This window comes from Carlito syrichta, unplaced genomic scaffold, assembly GCF_000164805.1.
Source record: "Carlito syrichta isolate Samal-C Ts95f unplaced genomic scaffold, Tarsius_syrichta-2.0.1 Scaffold289212, whole genome shotgun sequence".
In the NCBI taxonomy this organism is placed as follows: Eukaryota; Metazoa; Chordata; class Mammalia; order Primates; family Tarsiidae; genus Carlito; species Carlito syrichta.
The window spans coordinates 3531-28789 of record NW_007233308.1 but is presented as its reverse complement, the minus strand read 5'-3'; the positions used below and the strand labels follow the sequence as shown (position 1 = coordinate 28789).

Below are 25259 nucleotides of genomic sequence, written 5' to 3'. Positions count from 1 at the left end.
TCTTTCTGGTCCACCACCCTGGCACCCATTCCCACGTCCTTGATATTTCTACTGGTATGAAATATCAATGTATTATTAGCACACAATTTTTTCTGGCTTTGTATGGGGGGATCCAAAAAAACAACAAATTCATTTTTAAAAATTGTGTATTTATTTGTATATGTTTAAACATCAGTCACCTTCAAAGCACTCTGATGTAATACATCTATCAAGAGCTCAAAACAGTTTTTGAACTCTTCAGTTTTGATGTCTCTTAGTGTTTCTGCCTTTTTTTGTTTCACCTCTTACACATTGGCAAAGCATTTCCTTTTGGGGGACGTTTTTCATCTGAGGAAACAAAAAAGTCATTTGGGTGTGATCAAGTGAATAGGGAGGGTGGGACACAGAAGCCATGAAGTTTTTTGTAAAACACTGCGGAACACTCTGCAATGTGGCCTGGTGCATTTGTAATCACTCATCAAGAAGTGGGTAAACTTGCAGAAGCAATTTCCCCCCTCAAAAAAAAAAAAAATTATCTGAAGCCAAATGCAGCCTCTCACAACACACTTGCTGGCATACTGATGCTGATGGGTTCCTACAACATTTTCCTATTGGGAGAAGCCTGTACTACAGAGGCCCGCTCACCAAAAAATACTTCTGTTTTTTCTTTTGGGTTCTCCTTTGTATATTTGACCAAAGAATACAAGTGCATTACTTATTTGTAACATCAGGATCCAGATAAAGATATTAAAATCATGCCCAGATGTATCAAATGGAGGGGATCTGAAATGTATTGTAGTATACACAACTGTCAAAAGTTTGAAAAAAACAAATCTCAGACATGGATAAATGCAAGAAACAGCATTACCAGGTCTGCTGAACAAAAAGGAAGAGGTAGTGATTTATAACCCAGGCATGCAGAGGAAGGGCTGTCACACATCTGAGTTTGAGACCTCTCAAGAATGCCACATGACTGTCTTATACAAAGGTGCCTTCAGTAGGTAGTGGACAATATATTGCTAGAATTTCTGAAAGATTCTGAAACTGGTACTGTCTTTCTTAATTATTTGACTAAGATAGATGAATTTAAGGCAGAATATTGCAAATAAATTTTTAAACAGCTTAGCAATTTTATTGATTGCAGTAATACATGTATTAATATTTTGAGACTTTTTATATTTGTGTAAAGCAAATATGAGATAATATCAGCAATCAAAATTTCAAGATAATAAAGATATATAGCTAGTGGGTCGTGAACCAAATGCAAATTCAGATTGTCTTTTTCTGAAGAGAATATAGAAGGAACAAAGATAAAGTTTTGCATTTAAGAAATTGATCATCCATTAGTGATAAGAAAATAATTACAACAGAACAAGATAATTAGCTGTGTACCTTTGATGAGTTAGTTAAGCTTTCTGTGCAGCAGTTTCTTGAGTGTGTGTGTGTGTGTGTGTGTGTGTGTGTGTGTGTGTGTGTGTGTGTGTAAGCAGGATTTGAGAGGTCAGGAAAGCTCCTACAGTGGAAGGGGACCTCAGGGGGTTGCCCAGTGTCTTTAGTTTTAATATATGGATAGTGTCAATTCATCAATTCTCATGAGAATAATTAAAAGAGACAATTCTTTAATAACCCTGATGTTAGCTATGATTATGATTTTCATTACTAGTACTCATATTTTATTTACTTAAAGAAAACAAGACTGCTGGAATTCTTGTTAAAGAAAAGATCTCAAGTGACTTCCTCTGTTGAAAAAACACAATCTGTAGGGGTTAGAGAGGAAGATTCAATGACACGTGAAACAGATTCAACCCATTTGAGGGACAGTAAATATCACAGATAATAAGCATTAATACAGCATAGAAGCAAACCAGACCTAACAGAGTGCTTAGGAAGGCATCAGCCACAATGTGCAAAGGTAGAAATTGTCATTGGGTCAAGGAGATGGATGACCACTGGTTCATTACATTAATTTTGAAATCATTTAAATATTGTTATTATATTGTTTCTACACTCAAATGAATGCATAGAAAGTATCAAAAGTACCCAAGATATTTTATCTATTTTCTCAGAATGATGCTTTAAAACAATATAGTCCATTGAGTACTTTCAAGTATTTTATTTTTCCTTTTTGCACATTAGTGTTTTAAAATCGAATATAAAAACATAAGATTTCAGTTGTATTAAATGGAAATATAGTATTAACTTGAAAAACTGTATATAATTATAAAAAAGTTGAAAGACAATCTTGCAATGTTAAATTAAATTTAAACATTATAAATGCATATGCTTAAATCCTATATTTTCCAATTCTGTGTATTAGTATGGTCTAGCATCGATGAGTATGTATAGTACTAAGATACTTTTTCTCCACTTTCATTCCTCACTAAAATAAATAAAGATTCCTTGAAGTAATACTTAACTCCAGGTTTCAGGTAGAAACGATTTATGTGTATAGAGAAAAATATGGCAAGAAATATGCAAAGGTGTCAACATTAGTGATCTTAGCAATATAGGAATGAGATTTATTATTATTTTCTTTGAATTTTCATTCTTATATATATATATATGTATATATATGATAATATGATAGGTTCTAGGGAGAAAAATGTTTCAAAAAGCTTTCTGTGTACTCTCTTAGCTACCTGGAATTTTTCTGACTCCAATACTTAAAGTTACATGACTTTGGCCAAGCTACTTAAGTTTTATAAGACTCATTTTATTCATTTATGAGAAGATAATAATACTGGTTTTATAGATTTATTGTTTGGGCTGAGATTACATATGCAAATCACTTAGCATAGGGCATGGATCACAGAGTAAATAATTAATAAATGCTCACTATTACTGTTATCATTACTATCATTATTTTTATAACACCCCTCTCAAAAAATTATCAGACCTAATTGCCAATACGTTTGTCTCCGACAAGGCAATATAAATTTTATAGTGGCAGAAATAATAGCTATTTTGTTTTCTACACTTGCAACACTTTAAAAATGTGTTCATTTGTTTTTCTCTATGCTATGATGAACTATTTTAAAACAAAGGTTCTGCATTCTGTAAATTTTCTTTGGACAATTTTGTTAGAGTCAAAAAATTATTTCCCAAGTTATTACTCAATACATGCCTGTTTCTTGGCCTACAAATAATAATATGATCATTGACAGAACTTGCTCCAGTTTTATTGCTCATTAAACCTTGAACTTGCACTCAACGTGACTTTATCTGGATGACCAATGAATCTGTAACCTTATTATGCTAACCCTTAAGCTAACTGGCAACTCTATATACCAAAAGTAAGATAAAACTTCTGACTGAAGTTGAGGAACACTGCCTATCAGAGTACACTATTCAGGCAGATCACATAAGTTTACTTTCTGCATTTCTAAAGACAAAGAAGCAAGTAAACAGAAATACAGCATGAGAAGAAAATCACTCTACCTTCTGACTGTGGGGGTCCTTGCAACATATTATATTTATACACCTCTCCCAGATAACGTTGAAGAACCATGGAGAATGATGTGGCTTAATTGGCAAGTGAAAACTGTAACACATTTGATAAGTTTGGAATTTTATGAATTCACATGCGTGTATGCCATTGTTGGACTTGGAGAAGTAATTCTGCCATTTGACCTGTGATTGTGTTCTTCTGGCTTATAGTTTTATTCATTTTTTCATCTTATCTAAATTAAGTGCTGTGATCTTTGCCTATTTATATCTTAGAAACACTATTTTTTTACTTTCTGTTTTATATATTGAAATCATGTTTTTAAAATATCAAGAGCAAGAAATGAAGAACCATCTGAGAAGATTTTACTGAAAAATGCTTTGCTCAGGTAGCATTAGTATCATGGTAGTGGCCATTCTTTGAAATTCCTTATCTTAGGTATAGTTTGGTATTCAAATCGTATAAACAAATCAGAGATCACCTGATTATGTGGCACTGTGCTAACTATTTATTTTTCTGCAGTCATCTTTCAGAGTCAGAGTATAGACCAAGGACAAGCAAATAAGTTCTCAAGAAAATACTCTGTTAGCAGTCTGGTTGGCACATGCCTAGGGTCAACCATGAGAGACAAGATATACAGAAATGGTGAGGGTGCCCTGGGGTATCTTGGTAACTGGCTGCTTGCCAGAACAGCTCTGATGCTGGCAAACTAAAAAGGTATAACTCTCTCTGGAGCCTTGGGAATATTTTTCTAATACTTCTTTGATTATTCTATTCCCTTCATTTAAAAAAAATATATTTTCAGAACTTAGATGAATATTGTCACTCCTTGAGTGCTTTTCTATTTTACATTTATTCAACAAATAAATTTTGTCAAATTTTATTTGGTAAAGAGAGTCTGTCCCCACATAGTTGATATTCTAGTGGTGGAGAAAAACAACAACAATAAGAATCGTATGATTATGTGACTTCAGATCATGAGCAGTACATTGAATGAGATAAGATGAAAAAAATATATAGTAAGTTGGGTAGAAGGCCAAGGTAGGTCTACTGCGTGTGTGGTCAGAGAAAGCCATTCCAATGGGGGAAAAATCTGCTTAGAGACCACAAGAATGAAAAGAAACCAACCATCTCAAGTACTAAGGAAAAAGTTTTCCAGCAATGACAGCAACCAGTGCAAAAATCTCAGCTGCAAAATACTTACAAATTCAAGAAATCATATGAAATATTTGGATTTGATAGAGAAATGGTTGAAATTAGTTTGGAGAGGTTGGATGTTACATACAGTGCTTTGGGGGCAATAGTAGCAAGTTTTAACTTATTTCTATGTATAATGTAGAACTATCAAGGAGTTTTAAGAAAGGGACTTTTTTCTCATATTTGTTTTCTTTATGTAATGGTTTGTAAGAGGCCCTTGATTTTGTTTTCTTTCAGTTCTACTTTTAATTATTTTTAAACTAATTTGAGTATTCATATGTTTTTTTTCCTAAAGTTTTCTTCTTCTCTGGTCATCTATTATTTGTTTTCATTCTGTTCATAATTTATGAATATATCGTCAGAGCTCTCAAAAGATACATATTTTTACAAGTGTTGTAATGTCTGTTCTTATTCCTGAATTATCAGTTGTTTGTTTCTTTTTTCCTTGTGGTCAGTTATTCTCCTGCTTCATCTTGTTTATCCTAATGAGTTTGACTGGCTTGCCTCAAATGTCGGGCAATCTTTGGTATCAACCTTTTATTGAAGGATTATGCTATGAATATTAAATCAAGAATCAAACTGCTGGATTTAGAATTCTGGTAAATATCATTTACTAACTGTATATGGTTGGACTACTTATGTAACCTCACTGGGCTCATTTTCCTCATCTCACAAATGGAGATGATAACATTATTTACCTCCTACATTGGCAAATATTTAACATCATTATGATTGGCACATACAGAATGTTTAGAACACTGACTCATTCTAGGGTGGAAGGGCAGGTTGTAAGCAGGCAGGTTGTCCTCCTTATTTTTCTCACCCATTCTTCCCTCCCAACCCTGCTTCCCAGATCCCACACACAACAAGCTATAGAGGCATGCCTCACTGTGTCAACAAAAACCTCTGCATTTCTAAGCTAAACCACTTCCTCCACCTGGAAGAGTTTTTCTGTATTTGGTTAAGCTAAAGACTTAAGAAAAGGTATCTCTTTCACGACTCACAGTTATTTTCCTCTTTGAAAACTCCTTTCCTTTTGTTATTCCCAGGTAGCTTTTGTAATCACATGGTGTTTGCTCCCCAAGTACCCTTGAGCAGCGGCGCTATATAGTAGTATTTATACTATTTTGAGCAGCTTACCCATCTGTCTTTCCCATCTGCCCTGAGATTCCTGAGAAGAGCAATTATTTTGTTCACCTCTGAAGCCTTAAAGCTTTGTAGAGACACTAGACACATTTTGGTGGGAAAATAACTAACCTAGTTGTAAGGGTTTTGAGAAACCTTCCCCCTCATCCTCTAAAAGGTTGCTGAAAATCCATTGACAAAAGGCTGATTAGTAGGAGAAAGGGCATATAATTTTTTCACCATGCATGGGAGTCTTAGAAAATATGAAATATCAAATAAATGAACAGATGGTTAATGTTTTAATGCTATTTTGAGGTTACAAAAAGAATGGGTTTTGGAGTATGGTCAAACACAGGATATGGTGGCAAGACAGGTTATAGGAGGAAGAGAAGAAAAGGCCTGGCTAACAAAAGTGGTCTTGTTATAAAGATGCAGACTTACAGATAGCAGCCCACAGAGACAATAGATGGCATGTGCTTCTTTCAGATATTTAAGGGTGTCAGGCTCTCAGTTCATCTTTCCTTGATCTGGATAAAGAAAAGCCTCAGAGAAAGTCTGGCCCTGCATCAAAGCAGGTTTTTTTTCTACAGATGCAAATCTTCCCCACAAAAGGCAGCTTTTAAGCTATTCTTGTGTTTTCAACTTTTCTGACTAGCCGTACTGAAATATGACAATGATATGGGGATGAAACATTTTAGTTTCTTTCAGATTGTTTTCCCTCCTTATTAGCAACAACTGTAGGAAAAATCTCTGCAGTTCTGGTCCTTTTAAAAGGATCTAACAGAATTTATATACGAAAATTTAGTTTGTTTTATTTGAGCTTGTTTAGGGTTGGTGGGTAATTATATGTCCATAGACTAATGGCATTTGACTCTTGAATTCTAAAATATGTGTGAATTTCATTTTTAGATTACATTTGTCGAGCTGCTAGGACTTTACCATTTTATGGATTTCAGTATGATTTTCATAAACCTTACAGAAGTTCCACCAACCTCAGATGAAAACATCACTGTGACTGAGACAAAATTCAATGACATTCCTGTTCGTGTATATGTGCCAAAGAGGAAGTCAGAGGCACTAAGAAGGGGGTTGTTTTATATCCATGATGGTGGCTGGTGTTTGGGAAGTGCTGGTAACTGAATCTGTCACTGAGGTACACAAAAGTTGTACTAAGCTTTAGTTATTATACTGTACCCTTCTGTATGGACACCGTAATCATGTTTCTTCTTATGCTTTGTTCTCCTGACAAAGCCTTATTCTTCCTGAAGCCTCAAATCACTGTTTTCCGTATATAACTTTCCTTATCAACCCAGGTAAAGGTGAGAAGACAACATTTTTTTCTACTTATTACTATCATTTTAAGAAAGCATGCCCTGCTATCTCTATTATATTACATTTAATGTGAGAGGACCATCTAGTGTGTTAATTTAGTTACTCTGTGCTTCACACTATTCTAAGAGCATCGATTATATCTTTGAACAGACAAAATGTCCTGCCTTCTTGGAGGTTACATTCTAGTGGAGAAATCAATTGATAAATAAGTAAATAATTCCTGTGTGTTTTATAGTAATAAATGTATGAATGAATAGATAAGAGTCATCAACTGTTAGCAAAGGTTGCATATTTCCTGATGTATAGAACTAGAGTAGAAAGAGAAATATACTTAAAAGCGGAAGCACTGGGATAAAGGTCCCAATTGTGTAGATCTGAGAAAATCATCTAACCCACCTGAGTCCCAGGGTTCTTGATAATCATCAATTATTGTCAGTGAATCAAATATAAACCAACTGGTGGGGTGAAGATCAGACTGCAACTAAGTTAAGAACTCTAAACTCCAGAGAATAAAAGTAAGTTAGTCCTGACAAGAAAATATTACAGACTTGAAATTAAGCAAATTTGACCATTGATGGTAAGTTTGGGAGTGAGAGACAGACACACACACACACACACACACACAGAGAGAGAGAGAGAGAGAGAGAGAGAGAGAGATCTGTCTGTCTTGTTTCTGGTATGATGACTGGGAAGTTGAGAACAGATCCCTGGGAAACAGACAGAGTGATGCATTGGGTGAAGTTAAAAGGAACCAGCAAAGCACTGAGAGGTGATCAAAGAGGTAATAAAATGAAAAGAAGACCAAAAAGGTGAAAACCTCAAGAAATAGGAATTAATAAAAAGTACTAAATAGTGTAGAGATGTCAAGTAAGTAGGACAAAAGTATGTCTTTTGGATGTTAAACTTTTTATGCTAATATTATTGAGGAGAAACTTGTTGTATATTCCCAGAGAAACACGTTGCAGCAAGCAAAATTTGAGAGGCAAGGAAATGGTAAGAATAACTGCAAGCCATGGGGGAACTTAGTTGTAAAAGGAATAAGCAAGAAAATGACAGGTTGAAAGGAGAGTTAAGTAAGAACACTTTATTATTTATGTGAGAGAAACGTAAATGAGTTGGTAGACAAGGAAATAAATAAAATGAATAAAAATGTTAGATGGCAACTGGAGAGTAACCAACCTGCACCTCTCTCACCCAGTGAAAAAGAGAGGATGGACCCAACCACCAACAAACTTAGGCAGCTTGAGTAGTTTTGTATGCCAGAAGCACCCTGCATCCTGCATGGGAGGAAGGAATCTAGGCAGACCTTAGAGCCCGGACCTCCATCTGCTCCAGGTGCTAGGCTCCCATAGGATCTACCTTGTGTGTGAGAGGGAGTGAGTGCTCTTGAAACGATCTGGTTTGATTCCCTTCCTCCCAGCCCAGTGGATCATTGGTCCCATGTGGGAAGAGATCTACTTAAGGCACAGTGGGTGTTGCTGGAGCATGAAATGGGAAGCCCACCCAAGCACTGAACTCTAACTGCCCGTCAACTCCTGAGGGTGTGTTCCCCAGCAGTGCCAGTAGCCAGCACTCAGCCAGGAAAGCTTGCCTGCTGGGTGCACTCATAAGGTGCCTCCCTCTCTTCCCTCAATTCCTCTCCTTCTGTGTCTGGTGGCCAACCAGAACAGGAAACCAGAAAAGTTTTCCTGTTAGCGTCATGCACCCAAAAAGCAGTTCCTCCATGACAGGGAATCTGCTGTTATCAAGTGCCATTGTAGCCTCTGATGGGGAGGGAAGTTGTGAAAGATACCCAAAGGCCCCATTTCTCAGTGGGAAATGTCTCAGTTGTGAATGGTGTTAAAACTCCTGCAGCACTCCCAGCTGCAAGGGGGCCCATCCTCCCATCAGATCCTGGCATAGAGCTTGCCACAGGTTTGAAAAACAGACTGGTTGTCCCAACAACAGGAAAAACTCTGCAACAGAATGTCACTTTATTTTTTGAGTTATTGATAATGGGCATTCTGACTGGAGTTAGGTGGTATCTCAGTGTAGTTTTAATTTGCATTTCCTTGATGACTAGTGAGGTTGAACATTTCTTCATGTATCTGTTGGCCACTCGTATGTCTTCTTTTGAGAAGTGTCTGTTCATGTCTTTTGCCCACTTTGTAATGGGGCTGTTTGTTTTTTTCTTTTCAGCATGTTTGAGTTTTTTGTAGATCCTAGATGTTAGGCCTTTCTCAGACATGGGGTTGGCAAATACTTTTCCCAATCCGTGGGCTGTCTCCCTGCTCTCTTGATGGTTTCTTTGGCTTTGCAGAAGCTTGTCAGTTTAATGAGGTCCCACTCATCTATCTTATCTCTTATGGGATATGGTGAAAAGGGAACACTTCTACACTGTTGGTGGGAGTGTAAACTAGTGCAGCCTCTGTGGAAATCAGTGTGATGATTCCTAAAAGCTCTAAAAATCGACCTTCCATATGATCCTGCAATCCCCCTACTGGAAATATACCCTGAAGAACTCAAATCACTCTATAAAAAAGATACCTGCGCATGTATGTTTATTGCAGCATTGTTCACAATAGCAAGATCATGGAACCAACTATGCTGTCCATCAAAAGAGGACTGGATAAAAAAAATGTGGTACATATTCATGATGGAATATTACGCAGCCATAAAAAAGAACAAAATCATAAATTTCACAGCAATCTGAATGGAATTAGAGTTTATAATACTGAGTGATCTCTCACAGAAACAACAATCTGAGTATCACATGTTCTCACTCATAAGTGAATCTTGAACAACCATCGTAATACTATAAGAAAAGGATTGACAGTGGTGGGAAACTAGGGGGGCAGGAAGGGGAAGGGGGGTGAGTATTAACAGTAGTCAATATCTGTCTGGGGATGGGGAGACACACCTCATCAACAAGTGTACCTACACAATGCATATTTGTATACCTTATCCTTAACTGTACCCCACAATTTTAAAATAAAAAATATGTATTAGAAAAAAAAGAAAGTTACTTTAAGTTCTGAGCACTGCCAAGCATGAATGGAGGAGCCATAATAAAGGCCCCTCTTTATCTCCCTGTGTGAAGTATCTTGAATGACCAAAAATGTCCTAAGGCAGCAAGATCATGCCTAGCTACAAAACAACAAAACTCAAAAAATAATAATAGAAAGAGAAGAGCTGCTTCTCACAGATTAGAAAGAATCAGAGAGAAAAATCAACAATCCTCAAAGCCTTAAAAGGAATCACCTACAAAAACACTGCCTAGTCCCCAAACAAAGGAAGCTACCCACAAAGACCTATCCCTGATGACAGACATAGAATTCAGATATTGGATGGCAAAAACAGTTAAGGAAACCCATGTGCAAGTGGTAAAGATAACCCAAGTCATGAAAAAAGTAGACATTGAGATGTGCATTATAAGAAAGGTTCATTCTGAAATCATGGAAATGAAGAATTCCTTCCTGAATTTTTACAGCTCAGTAACAAGTGTAGGCAACTGAACTGATCAGGCAGAGGAAAGTAATTCAGAGCTTGAAGATCAAAATATGGAACTAACTCAGTCTGACAAAAAAAAAAAGAAAAAAGGCCAAGAATAATAAGCAGTGTCTCTGAGAGCTGTGGGACTATGTAAAGAAACCAAATACATGATTTATTGGTATTCCCAAAACAGAAAGGGAAGCTGAGAGCATCTTGGAGCAAACCTTCCATGAGGTCATCCAAGAAAAATTTCCGTGTCTCACTGGAGAGGCTACCATCCAAATGCAAGAGATTCAAAGACCCCTGTAAGGTATTACATGAGAAGATCATCCCCAAGACACATCACAATTCATCTCCACAGTGTAAGAATGAAAGAAAAAATCCTAAAGGCAACTGGAGAGAAGAGTCAGACCACTTACTAGGGAAAATCCATCAGGATTGTGGCAGACTTCTCATCAGAAATTCTACAAGCCAGAAGGGACTAAAGTCCCACATTTAAGATTCTCAAAGACAATCAGTCAAGATTGTCCTACCCTATCAAAATAAGCTTCATCAGTGATGGAGAATTAAACTATTTCCTAGACATCCAATTCCTAAGAGAATATGCCACTTTCAGACCATCCCTTAAGGAGAGCCTTGAAGCTAGGAGGCCAGGCACAGTGGCTCAAGCCTATAATCCCAGCACTTTGGGAGGCCAAGGTGAGAGAATTTCCTGAGCCCATGGGCTCAAGAGCCTTAAGAAAGCATTGAGCACAGATAAAAGAATGATTCCACTCATTGCAAAAGAACACGAAAGCCAAAGCTAACAGAGAATACAGATCATCCATTAATCTAAAAAAAAATTTAAAAATAAAAAAACTACAACAAAAACAAAACAAAGCAACCTCTTAAGAGTCTTATGACATGACAGGGATAAACTCTCACATATCAATAATTAACTTGAACATGAATGGATTGAATGTGCCACTAAAAAGTCATAGACCAACAAACTGGATAGAGAAACATGATCCAACATTCTGCTGCCTCCAGGAAACTCACCTTACTGCAAAGGACGCACACAGGTACAAGGCAAAAGACTGAAAATTAATCTTCCAGGAGAATGGAAAACAAAAAAGAGCAGGGGTAGCTAATTTCATATTAAACAAAATGGATTTCAAACCAAAACAAAGTTAAAAAGGACACTACATAATGATTAATCAAAGGTTCAATCCACCAGCAAGAAATGCAAATTCAGGAACCCCTTTTAATAAAACAATTGCTATATAAACTAAGAGATGACATAGACACCCATATAATCATAGTTAGAAACTTTAGTACCCTACTGGCAGCCCTAGACAGATCATTGAGTCAAAAAACCAACAAGGAGATCTGAAGCCTTAACTTGACATTAAGCCAATTGGATCTAATAGACATCTACAAAGCACTCCACTCAATAGCCACAGAGTATACGTTGTATTCATCAGCACATGAACAAAGTTCAATATTGATCACATTCTCAGACATAAATCAAGCATGAAAAAGTTTCAGAAGTTTGAAATAATATCAAACATATTCTCACATCACAGTGGAATTAAAAATAAATATCACTGCCAACAAGAATTTCTCCAAAACACACAAAGACATAAAAAACAATATGGTGCTGAATGACTTTTGGGTCACCACAGAAATCAAGACAGAAACAAAAAGATCCCTGGAAACAAATGAAAACAAAAACACAACATATCAAAACCTCTGGGATGTCATGCAAGAAATGTTGCATAGGAAGTTCATAGCATTGCATGCTCATATCAAGAAAACAGAAGGATTGCAAGTAAACAGTCTAACATCACATTTAAGGGAGCTAGAAAGACAAGAACAATTAAATTCTAATTTTAGTAGAAAAATATAGATGACTAAGATAAAGTCACAATTACAAGAAACAGAAGACAAAAAATATCATAGAAAATATTAAGACAAATAATTGTTTTTTAAAAGGATAAATAAGTTAAACAGACTTCTAACTAGGTAGACTAATAAAAGGATAAAATCTGAATAAAGAAATGAAAAAGGTGATGTCACAATCAATCTTGAAGGAATTCAAAAGAATATCAGCGATTACCAAAACCATTTGTATGCTAATAAACTAGAAAATCTAGGGGAAATGGGGGATTCCTGGCATCATGCAACCTCCCAAGGCTGAAACAAGAAGAAATTGAAAACCTGAACAGACCAATAGTAATCCGAGAAATCAACTCAGTTATAAGAAAACTCCCTAGCCGGGCTCGGTGACTCAGCCTGTAATCCCGTGCTTTGGGAGGCTGAGGTGAGTGGATTGCCTGAGTCCGAGGGTTCGAGACCCGCCTGGGCAGCGAGACCTCATCTCTACAGTAAATCAAAAAATCAGCCGGGCGTAGTAGCACATGCCTGTAATTCTGGCTACTTGGAAGGCTGGGGCAGAAGAATCACCGGAACCCAGCAGGCCGAGGCTGCAGTGGTCGGACAACTCAAAAAAAAAAAAAAAAAAAAAAACTCCCTGCCAAAAAATGTCCTGGACCAGATGACTTCTCAGTTAAATTCCACAAGACATACAAGGAAAAGCTGAGACAAATCTTATTAAAGTTTTTCAGGAAATCAAGAAGAAAGGAATTCTCCCTAGTTCATTTTATGAAACTAATATCAACTTTATACCCCAAATAGGCAAAGACCCAACAAAAAAATAGAATTACAGGCCAATTTCCCTGATGAGCATAGATGCAAAAATTCTCAACAAGATCTCAGCAAACATTATCCAACAACACATTTCAAGCATCATCCACGTTGACCTGGTGGGTTTTATTCCTGGAACGTAGGGCTTGTTCAACATTTGCAAGACCATACATGTAATTCAGCACATTAACAGATGTAAAAACAAGAACCACAGGACTATCTCATTACATGCAGAAAAAACATTTGATAAAATTCAGCAACCTTTGTTGATAAAAACCCTTGAATACCTAGGCATTGGAGGAACACTCCTCAAAACAATGAGTCATCTATGACACCCCTGAAGCCAAAATCATTCTTAGTGAGCAAAATCTGGAAGCATTCCTCCTAAGAATTGGAACTAGACAAAGTTTCCCACTCTGACCCATTGTACTCAACACAGTACTGGAAGTTGTAGCCAGAGTAATCAAGCAGGAAAAGGAAATCAGTGGTATCCAAATAGGATAAGAAGAAGTTAAGCTATCTCTCTTTGCAGACAATATGATTGTATACCTAGAAAACCCTACAGAGTCTATCAAAAACCTCCCCACACTGATAAATGACTTTAGTAAAGTCTCTGTAAAAATTGATCTCCCTGACTCAAAAAATAAAAAAAATTAAAAATTGACCTCCTATATGACCCAGCACTCCCCCTTCTGGGAATATACATGGAGGAACTCAAACCATTCTATATTAAAGATACCTGTGCATGCATGTTTATTGCAGCACTATTCACATTAGCAAATGCATGAAACCAACCATGCTGCCCATCGAAAGTAGACTGGATTTTAAAAATGTGGTATATATTTACAATGAAATATTATGCAGCCATAAAGAAGGACAAAATGATGAACTTCACTGCAACTTGGATGAAATTAGAGTCTATAATACTAAGTGATCTATCACAGAAACAAAGACTTGAGTACCACATGTTCTTACTCATAAGTGGATACTGAACAAATATAATACTACAAGAAAGGGATTGGCAGTAGTGGGAAACTACGGGGGCAGGGTGGAGCAGGCTCACTTCATCTATAAGTGTACCTGATCTCTAACCAGGTGAAGTGGGGACCAAAATGAGGTCCAAACTTTACCTGTACAATGACCATTTGTATACCAAACCCTGAATTGTACCTTTTTTTTTTCTTAGTTGGAGTTTCACTCTGTCACCCAGACTGGAGTGCAGTGGCTGTTCCCGGCCACCACAGCCTCGACCTGCTGGGCTCCTGTGATCCTTCCGCCTCAGCCTTCTGAGTAGCTGGAACTACAGGCGTGTGCTACCACGCCCAGCTAATATTTTGATTTATTGTAGATGAGGTCTCGCCAAGTTGCCCAGGTGGGTCTCGAACCCTCGAACTCAGGCAATCCACTCACCTCAGCCTCCCAAAGGCGCGGGATTACAGGCTGAGCCACCGAGCCTGGCTGCTCAATTGTACCTCATGGCTTTTTTTTTTTTTTTTGAGTTGGAGTCTCACTCCATCTACCGGGCTGGAGTGCCGTGGCACACTCACAGCTACCCCAGCGGCGAAGTGCTGAGCTCAGGCAATCCTTCCACCTCAGTCTTCCAAGTAGCTAGAACTACAGGCATGCACTACTATGTCTGACTAATTTTTGATTTATTGTAGAGATGAGGTGTTGCCAAGTTGCCCAGCATGGTCTCGAACCTGTGGGCTCAGACAATTCCCCTCACCTCGGCCTCCCAAAGTGCTGGAATTACAGGCTTGATCCACTGTGCCCAACCATACCCTATATCTTTAAAGCAAAAATTTTTAAAAAGTGAAGTCTTGGGATACAAAATCAACGCACAAAAGACAGTTGTATTTCTCTACACCTCTAAAACTGGTAAGGATGGCTATCATGGTTATTATTAATAAGTCAAAAAAACAACAGATGCTGACATAGCTGTGAAGTAAGGCAATGGTTCTGCCCTGTTGGCAGTGTTTAAAATAGTTTACACTTTATGGAAGGCAATGTGGCTATTCCTCAAATAACTAAAAATCAAGCTTCCATATGATCCAGGAACCCCCTTCCTGGGAATAGAACCAAAGGACAACTTCACTCAACAAAAGACTTTTACACACCCAGGTTTATTGTAGCACTATTCACATTATCAAAAATATGGAACCAACCTGGATGCCCGTTGAAAGGGTCTGGATAAAGAAAATGTGGTACATATACACAGTGGAATATTATGCAGTCATAAAGAAAACAAAATCATGGCCTTTGCAGCAACTTGGATACAGCTGGAGGCCATCACTAAGTGAACTTGCACAGCAACAACTGAATACCACATGTTCTCATGCAGAAGTCGGTACTGACCACTAGTCATACTAGCACAACACTGAGATTGGCAGACATTGACCACTGCAAAGGAAGGGAGTCAAGGAGTAGGGAGAGGGGGTACATGGTAACACACTGGGTACCTAGTCCCCTATCAAGGGCAGCCAGGGCTAGCTAGAAGCCCAAACTTTACCTGCATGCAACCTACTCATATAGTAAATCCCCATTTGTATGCCACTTGTACCCCACAACTCTAAAAGAAAAATATGTTAGAAAAGATGTGGTCTGGGAATGTTGACCAATGGACAAATATCCAAGAGGAAATAAAAGGAAAGAAGATTTAGAACACTGGTGAAATAATTGGACATGGATAAGAGGATTGGAGATGGAGAAAAAGAGCATCAGGACTTCCTCTTAGACAAGGTAAAAATAGGCCTTAGCCACGTACATTTGTAGGCTAACAGTACGGATTTGTAGGCTAACAGTACAGCAAGTAGTAAATTCTAGTGTTTTAAGGGGGTATAGTTCTATCGCACTTATATTCAGACTTTTTTTTCTCTTGTCCCATGCAGACTGAGGTAGTCCTTCTATGTTGCCTCGATTCTTCTAAATCTCCTTGGTTCATGTATATGATAACACATTGGCTAAGTCTGTGACTTGACTTTTTATCATTGTATACCCATCAGCCAAAGCAGCCAAATCAATACCCCTTCCAGTAAGGGAGCTGGCTTAGCCTTCTAGAGATTGAAGCTGGCTTAGAAAGACCAATGACAAAAGATGTAGGACAAAAGCTAAGCGGGAAACTTAAGGCATTCACTAGGAAACTCAAATTCCACTGATTTGTGGCTGGGTAGTTTCTTAGAGATAAGTACATGTCAAATTTGTCTTCGCAGTATTTTAATGTGGAATGGGGGAGAACTGTCAAAATGCAAAAATTGGATGTTTTTGAAGGAAATAGGATTTTCTTAATTCCCCTAATATATCACTTTTATTTTTTATTTCAGCTGTGCATGAATATGATCTGTTGTCAAGGTGGACAGCAGACAGACTTAATGCTGTTGTCATATCAACCAAGTAAGAGCTGTGTTGTTGTTTTTTCATATCAGATGCCTTGCATACCAAAATACCCCCAGCTTTCTTGGCAGGTGTATTATTATGTCAAAAACAAATATTTCTCAGATGATGCTAGGTAGGCTCCTGAAAGTGAGAGGGAAGCCTAATCTGATTAGCATTGAAAAAAACTCCGTGTGTGTGTGTTATTCAGGCAGGAGGAAGGCGCTGAAAATAAAGAATTTTTTTCATGTGATTTAAATTGTATCATTCATGGATGTAAATTGCCTGCATTGGAGGCTAGATATCCTTTCAACTACTAATTCACTGTCTTTAAGAATGAGTGTCCTGGAGTTAGAGGATTATCTATAGAAGTACATCATAAAGAAGTTCTACTTCAGATGATCATTGTGAAGACTGTGATCACATCCCTGAAGAGAACTAGCCCAGTGTGTAGTACTTGATGAACGTAAAGTATTAACATTGATCATCAAATTATACAAAGTCAATGAGTTCATGTAAAATTGTGTAAATCAATCATCTATGTTTGAAAAGAACACTTAGGGGCAGTAAAGTTAGTGGTGGATTGCTGGGTTGAACTAAACAGAACAATATTTACCTATTTAAATTTAAACTTCAAAAAAATAAATAAAAAAATAAAAAGGAACATAGTCATGATCATTTGTCAAGTTAAGTCATTACTATAAAGTTGAAACCTAGTCCTGTCTAATATTCGGTTGTGATTACTAATAAATTAAGTAATTAGAATAATAATTTTAAAAGTAATTAGAGGGCTGGGGGTGGTGACACATGCATATTGACCTAGCACTTTGGGAAGGAAAGGCGACAGGCTATCTGAGTCCAAGTGTTTGAGATCCGCCTGGGCAATTTGTTGAGAACTTGTCTCTACAGTAAATCAAAAAAATTAACTGGGCATGTTGGCGCAGAATGCGATGGCAGCTACGTGAAAGACTGAGATGGAAGGATTGCCTAAGGCCAAGAAGTTAAAGCTGTGTTATCTGTGAACATTCCACTGTACTCCAGCCTGCGAAACCGAATGAGAATCTGACCAAACAAACTAAATAAATAATAAATAAATAAAAGTAACTAGAAAAACCAAACTTATACTAACTTTCATATTCCAACTTTATTTTTAAAGATCATTTTCTTAAAGATGGGAAGTCAAATGACAGTACAAGACATATACCTGTGTTTAAGTCATTAAAATCACATGCACCCAAAACATAAAATATACTTTCAAAATATGTATGCAAATGCATGCCTTGCCTTTAAATATACTCTTATTGTATTTACATTAAAGATAAAGAACAGTTCCAGCTATTAATAAATGGTGAATTTTGGCTCTGTCAAAATTAAAATGGCCAATAAGCACATGAAAAGATTCTCAACATCATTAGGGAAATACAAGTCAAAACCACAATGAAGTATCACTTCACACCTATTAGGATATTAGGATGGTTCTAATAAAGAAATAGATAACCCGGGCTCTGTGGCTCAGCCTGTAATCCCGTGCCTTGGGAGGCTGAGGTGAGTGGATTGCCTGAGCCTGCGGGTTCGAGACCCGCCTGGGCAACTTGGTGAGACCTCATCTCTACAACAAATCAAAAAATTAGCCGGGTGTGGTAGCGCGCACCTGTAGTTCCAGCTACTTGGAAGCTGAGGCAGAAGGATCACCAGAGCCCAGCTGGTCGAGGCTGTGGTGGTGGCGAGCGGCCACTGCACTCTAGTCTGGGTGACTGAGTAAGACTCCAACTCAAAAAAAACCCCAAAAAGAAATAGATAATATCAAGTGTTAGTGAAGACATAGAAAAATTGGAACCTTCTATACTGCTGGTGAGAATATAAAATGGTGCGGCCATGTTAGTAAACAGTTTGACAGTTCTGCAAATGTCGGGCATATAGTTACCATATGACCCAGCATTTCCATATCTAGGTATAGATTCAAGTGAAATGAATGTACTCATGAAAGCGTGTACATTCATAGCAACATTATTCATAAAACCTAAAAAGTCAAAGCAACCCAATGTTTCTCAATTAATGAATGGAAAATATGCATGTTCGTACAGTTGAATATTTTCTGTAAATAAAAATGAACACTACAACACACATAAACATTAAAAATATCATGCAGGGTACCTGCAGGCATAATGAGCATTTATATACCTAACCCTGAATTGCACCCCACATCTTTAAAATTTAAAAAAAATGCTAAGGGAAATGTCAATCACAAAATGTCACACATTCTATGTTTCCATTGATATAAAATGTCCAAAATAGGCAAAGTTTTAGAGACAGGATTTAGGTATTGATTACCTATGGCTTTGGGTGGGGGAATGAGAAATGACTACTAATGGGTGCAGGGTTTCTTTTTGGAGTGGTAAAAATGTTCCAAATTGATTGTGGCAAAGATTGCAGAACTCTCTGAATATAAATAAATACCATTGAATTAAATACTTGCATTTTCTTATCTTTTATTTTTTATTTTTTTGATTGGAGTCTCACTCTGTCACCCAAACTGGAGTGCAGTGGCATGCTCACAGCCACTGCAGCCTCGACATGCTAGGCTCAGGCAATCTTTTGCCTCAGCCTTCAAAGTAGCTGGAACTACAGGCATGCATCACAACACCTGGATATATATATTTTTTAATTGTTGTAGAGACGAGGTCTCATGTTGCGCAGGCTGGTCTCAAACTCGTGAGCTCAGGCAAACTTCTCACCTCTGCCTCCCAAAGTGCTGGGAATACAGGTGTGAGTCATGCCCAGCTGAATTGCATACTTTTAATGTGAATTTTATGCCTTGTGTATATCTCAATAAAGTAGTTATATCAAAATTAAAAACATATGTTTATTAAAAGACATCAATGTGAGTCTTAAAGTGTGTGTATGCACATATTATATATACACAGATATATATCCATGAGTGCTTTGCAAATACATATTTTTTCTTATCTAAAACATATAAACACCTACCAATTAATAGACGTATAGGAGAAAGTTTCCAAGACAACTTACAGAAAAGCATACTGAAATCATCAGTAAACATATAAAAACCACTATATGTCAGGAAAGTATAAATTAAAATCATTGGGAGATACCTCTGCATACCTGACATTATGGCTAAAATGAGTTAGACATTATACACCAAGAACTGACAAGACTAGGCAACAGCCACTTTCATAAACTGTTGGTCCAAGAATAACTTGGCAAAACTCTTTGACAGTGTTAAGTAAAGCTAAAGATATGTGCATAACTCCGTGACCATCAATAATGCAGGCATATATCAACTGAAATATATACATATGTTCACCAAAAATCATGTATTAGAAATCCACGGCAGCTCTGATTGTGAAAGTCCAAGACTGCAAGCAGCCTAAATCCCCAAAATATTCTTGTAACTTGTAAAAATATTAATTGTGATAAGAGCACTTACCTTAATGAATTTTTTTAGCGTACATTATTGTTGATGTTATATATGGCACATCTCAACAGCTTATTCATCTTGTTTGATTGAAAAATTTGCCAGTTAACTAGTAACTCCCCAATTGCACCTTCCCACAGTCTCTGGCAAATACCATTTCCCTTCTGATTCCTTGTGTTTGGTTCATTGAGATACCACATTTGAGTGGAGTCATACATTGTTTCTGAATGGCTTATTTCACTCAGTCCATCGACTTGTTAATGAATTGTGGTACATTCACACAATGAGGAAAGGAAAGGAAGATAGAAGCAAGTAGCAACGTGGATGTGGCCCCAAAACATAATGCTGAAGAATTGAAACCAGATACACAGGAGCACATGCTATATACTTCCATTTATTTAAAGATCAAAACAGGTTCAAATCCATGTTGTTACATCAGGTCAGCGGATACTTCAGGAGTTAGAAAAGTAAATTAAATGTTTTTGCAGTGTTGGCAGTGCTCTATTTTGTGATCTGAATGCTGGTTGTATGACTGTGTTCAGTTAGAAAGTGATAAAACTTATATGTTTATGATATGTGTTTTTCTAGCATGCATAGTATGCTTTAATTTTTTTTAAGTGACATGAAAATCTTTTTTTTCTACACAGCTACAGATTAGCACCTAAGTATCATTTCCCAACTCAATTTGAAGATGTATATAATGCCTTACAGTGGTTCTTACGTGAAGACGTTCTTTCAAAATATGGAGTGAACCCTGAGAGAGTTGGTATTTCTGGAGACAGTGCAGGTGGGAATTTAGTTGCAGCAGTGACTCAACAGGTAGGATGCTTGTCATTTCTGTGCTTCTAAAAAAATGACCTATTTATGAACAGATTTAATATTTATACTAAAATGTAATGCAAATATCATGATACTTATTAAAGTGTATATATATATATAAAGTGTATATATAAAGTGTATATATATATAAAAAGTGTAAAAAGTGTATATATATAAAGTGTATATATATATAAAAGAGAATATTGAGAAGAAACACCTGAAACATCAAAATGTCAATCTCTGCTCCTGCCAGAGGTTTTTGTTTCTTGATTGATAACTCTGTGAATAGATCATTGATTTAAAATTATATATGTGTCAGTAAAATATTATAGTAGTCAAATGAATGAGATCATATACTTGTGAGACCAGACAATGACATAATAAGCCTATTGGAGGTTCTAGTGGATTCAATATCTTCAATGTAGTATTCTTTTTAATGCCAAAATAATCACTCTATTTTTTGAAAATTATCAGCATATTCAAAGATTTTTATGCTACTTACAAAGAATAAATATGAATAATTCAAAAGATTTCTTTGTGTGTGTATGTAAAAACAGATAGTTTATCTGTCATTTAATTATAGTAATATAATAATAACAAGAAATGGACTTTTTTCAGATTATATGTAAAATAAGTTTTATCTTTAAGACAAAGTACTATTATTGATTGTTTAAAACATAAACTATTTTCCCACATAGTAGTGAGAATCAGGAAGAAAAGTTTCCTATAAACTACATATGCAGAACTTTAGATTTATTAATTGAATTAATTATAAACTATGGATTAAAGGAATTAAAATACTGCTGTTATTTGCTTTGTTAGCTATATTTACTTATAACTTTTCACACTAAAAATGTTTTAATAATTTGATAGTATTCTCAAAAGGAAAAAAAAAGAATGGTAGGTTGGTTTTTGTTCCAACCACAATACAGTAAATGTATCTGAAATTTCTAATCATTACTATGAGTTTTACAATGTAGTAGAAAAAGTATTCTTTGGACATCAGGAGGCTTGAATTTTCTCGAAATGCAGTAATATCTAGAATGATGGTGTGAAGGTCATTTAATAATATCTCTAAACATTCACTATTCTCATCTATAAAACAATGAACCCTTTTTTAGCTTTACAGCATTGTTTTATGGGTCAACTGAAAATTTTATATAAAAATAATCTGGCAACCCATATGATCTTTGCAAATAGTCTCCAAAATGCCCCAAATTTTCTACTTTAAACTTTATGGTTAAAATGTTGATAAATATCGCAATTTGCTAAATATTTGGGGGTACATTCAATAATATCTATACTTTTATGGATAAGTTATATGTATCTTTTATAGTATAATACATGGTGCACTCCGAAAACATGGATAAAATTACATTTTTGTGTGTAATTTTCAAAATTTAAAACATATTTTATAATATTTCATTCTTATGGATCCTTTTCTCACCCATTATGGTATTGTGCACCCCTCTCTTCAGATCACTGATCTTTACAAATATTAGCATATTAGGCTTTATATCAAAAAACCTGCCCAAATCTTCTAAAGCAGCATGTCATTTTAGCATCAAAGTCACATCAGAAATCCCTATAAAGTGACACACTCCATGGCAAAACCAGTTTGTTTGCTGGTATATTTTAATAAATTCTTACATTAACAAAAGAGAAAATTTATGAAGTTCTTCTGGCTGCCATTCTTGGTAGAAAGAATAGGATATTAACTTTCTAATTAATGCAAAATGATTTAATTATGAAACTTTTTGTATATGACAGATCATTTTCCTTAAGTTAAAAGCATCCTTTAAGGACTATCTAGCTTTAGAAACCCACCATGAACATTTGAAATATTGTTGAAATGACATATTTCAATTTTTCACTATGTTTTTGAGATATGAATTTATATATAGATTATCTCATTAGGGTTATTATATTGTCTTGTAATGAAAGTAATTTGTGCAAATCATTTTAATTGTTTCTCAGCTTTTGGATGACCCAGATATCAAGATCAAACTCAAGCTTCAATCTTTAATTTATCCTGCCCTTCAGCCTCTTGATGTAGATTCACCATCATATCGAGAAAATTCTCATTTTCCAATTCTGTCCAAATCCATGACAATCAGATTCTGGAGTGAATACTTTACTACAGACAGATCACTTGAGAAAGCCATGCTTTCCAACCAACATGTACCTGCAGAATCAAGTTATCTCTTCAAGTTTGTTAATTGGAGTTCCTTACTCCCTAAAAGATTTGTTAAGGGACATGTTTATAACAATCCAATTCATGGTAGCCCTGAACTGGCTAAAAAATACCCAGGATTTCTGGATGTGAGGGCAGCCCCGCTGTTGGCTGATGACAACAAATTGTGCTGTTTACCCCTGACCTATGTAATCACCTGCCAATATGACATCTTAAGAGATGATGGACTAATGTATGTCACCCGACTCTGGAACGCAGGAGTTCAGGTGACTCATAGTCATGCTGAAGAAGGGTTCCATGGAACATTTTCATTCCTGGAATTTAAAATCAGTTATAGGATGATAAATCAGTATATTGATTGGCTAAAGGAAAATCTATAATATAACATGTATCCTTGATGTATTTTAGAAATCAAGTAAATCTCAAAACTATAGGAAATCCACATGTTGGAAACTGATCTTTCTTGGAATGGTCTACTTAAGGATTACATGTAGCAGCCTATTCTTAAATACTCATGTGTCTGTTTTTCTTCCTTACTCTGAGGAATTTCATTTATTTTCAACTTATCTGCTTTTCTGATATGTTCCCTCTTACATTGTTACTTTTTTAAAAATTATTTTCTTATATGCTCTTTTTCTTTTGGTTCTTGACCACTATTGACAAATACAATAGGATAAACATCAGAAAATAGAAGATTTAAATCAATGTACATTAGGGTCTGAAACACTCCTAATCCCAGATATGTGTTAAGTACTGACTCTTTTAGGCAGAGTGAGGACCAGCTGGAGGTCCAAACTTAACCTGCACATAGACTACTCATGTACCCCACACCTCAATAATAAAATAAAGAGAAAACAAATAAAGCAAAAAAGCAAAAAAAAAAAAAAAAAAAAAACCTGGCACAACACCATTTTTTCATCATAATTTTTTTATGAAACACCTCAGGAATTCCTGTACCAAGTGTTAAGTCATTCAGTGCCAAAATCACTGTGGTATTCTGAGGAATTGACTACTTTTTATTTAAGGAAAGGTAGAGAAGCTGAAGTTCAGTAAAGACAGAAGAGATCTTTGGGTTGGACAATGACCTACTGACAGCCAAAGACCTCAGGTGTGGAAGTAGCTGACCAACAACAGGAAAATTACAGAATCATTTAATCTGTGAAAAGTCCATCATGAAATTGCAGGAAGGAAGGTAAATAAAAAGGAATGTGTTTCAGGGCTGTACAGAATAGTTTGCAGTGGCCATGAACTATGTCAGGTGTTCTAGTCAAGATGAAGCACAGCCATCAGCAGACTTCAGGTGGTACAGAAATGCTACACTGTCACCAGGGATTAAAGTTTCTTCTGTCTTTGCACTTCACCATCCCCAGTGTCTGTGTGTGTTTTCATACTCATATTTATTGCACTTTTGAGTATCACCTCAATTTTCTATCTAGACAGATATGGAGTATGACCAAGGAGCCACATTTGAGGCAATTTCATTTTATCATAGAAATAGTAATAATCCCAGAAGCTCCAACCAGTAGACTTCTTATATTTCATTCCTCTATTTTTCTCTTTTAATTTCTTATCCTCCTTATCCAAAACATATTCTGTGGTCAGAGTAATGCTTTCCTTGTATATGCTATCAACCATCAACTCTTGGATCTCTACTTCTCTAGTTGTTTGTCAAAACCTCAATCTTAAAGAAATTCATCTCTCTGTCTACTTTGCACGTGAACCTATGCAATTAAACATGGTTGAACAAAAACAAAAAAAGTGGTAAAATTTCCCATTTTAATGAAGAATGCAAACCTCAGTTATGAGATGGGATCCAAAAATACCCCAAGAATTATCTTTTGTAGGGTGGGCCCCTTGTAGTTCAGGCTTCCCCTGCTAGGTGTGTTCTAGGAACCCATCAGCATCATTGTACCAGCTAGCATTGTTCTGTGAAGCTGCATTGCAGAAGACACATTCTGAGTTGTGGCAAATAGGTGACTGGTTCTTCCACCATGATAATGCAACTGCCTGTACCTCACTGAGTGTTCATCAGTTTTTGACCAAGAACAGCATGTCTCCTGTGCCACATTCTCCTTATTCACCAAATCTCATTCCTGCAACTTTTTTATTGTTTTCCTGGATCTAAAAAAGTCCTCAAGGGGAAACGTTTTGCTGATGTGGAAGAAGTGAAACAAAGAATGGCAGAAGTACTAAAGGCATCAAAATAG

General features: G+C 36.4%; 1 protein-coding gene across 1 annotated transcript; it reads left to right on the top strand.

Annotated features, from left to right (window-relative positions):
* Positions 1-3396: 3396 nt before the first annotated feature.
* On the top strand, positions 3397-23432 carry LOC103256300 (arylacetamide deacetylase-like). The gene is made up of 5 exons (XM_008054200.1): positions 3397-3522; positions 6656-6878; positions 16555-16624; positions 20687-20858; positions 22836-23432. Exons 1-5 carry the CDS (start codon positions 3397-3399, stop codon positions 23430-23432), a joined length of 1188 nt encoding a protein of 395 aa, XP_008052391.1.
* The last annotated feature ends 1827 nt before the right edge of the window (positions 23433-25259 follow it).

Bases quoted from the DNA above. Each gene is read 5' to 3' on its own strand.
- LOC103256300 (XM_008054200.1), top strand. From the start codon at position 3,397: ATGAGAAGAAAATCACTCTACCTTCTGACTGTGGGGGTCCTTGCAACA. The intron at 3,523-6,655 runs GTAACACATTTG...TTTCATTTTTAG, and splicing joins TTAATTGGCAAGTGAAAACT to ATTACATTTGTCGAGCTGCT. The intron at 20,859-22,835 runs GTAGGATGCTTG...ATTGTTTCTCAG, and splicing joins TTGCAGCAGTGACTCAACAG to CTTTTGGATGACCCAGATAT.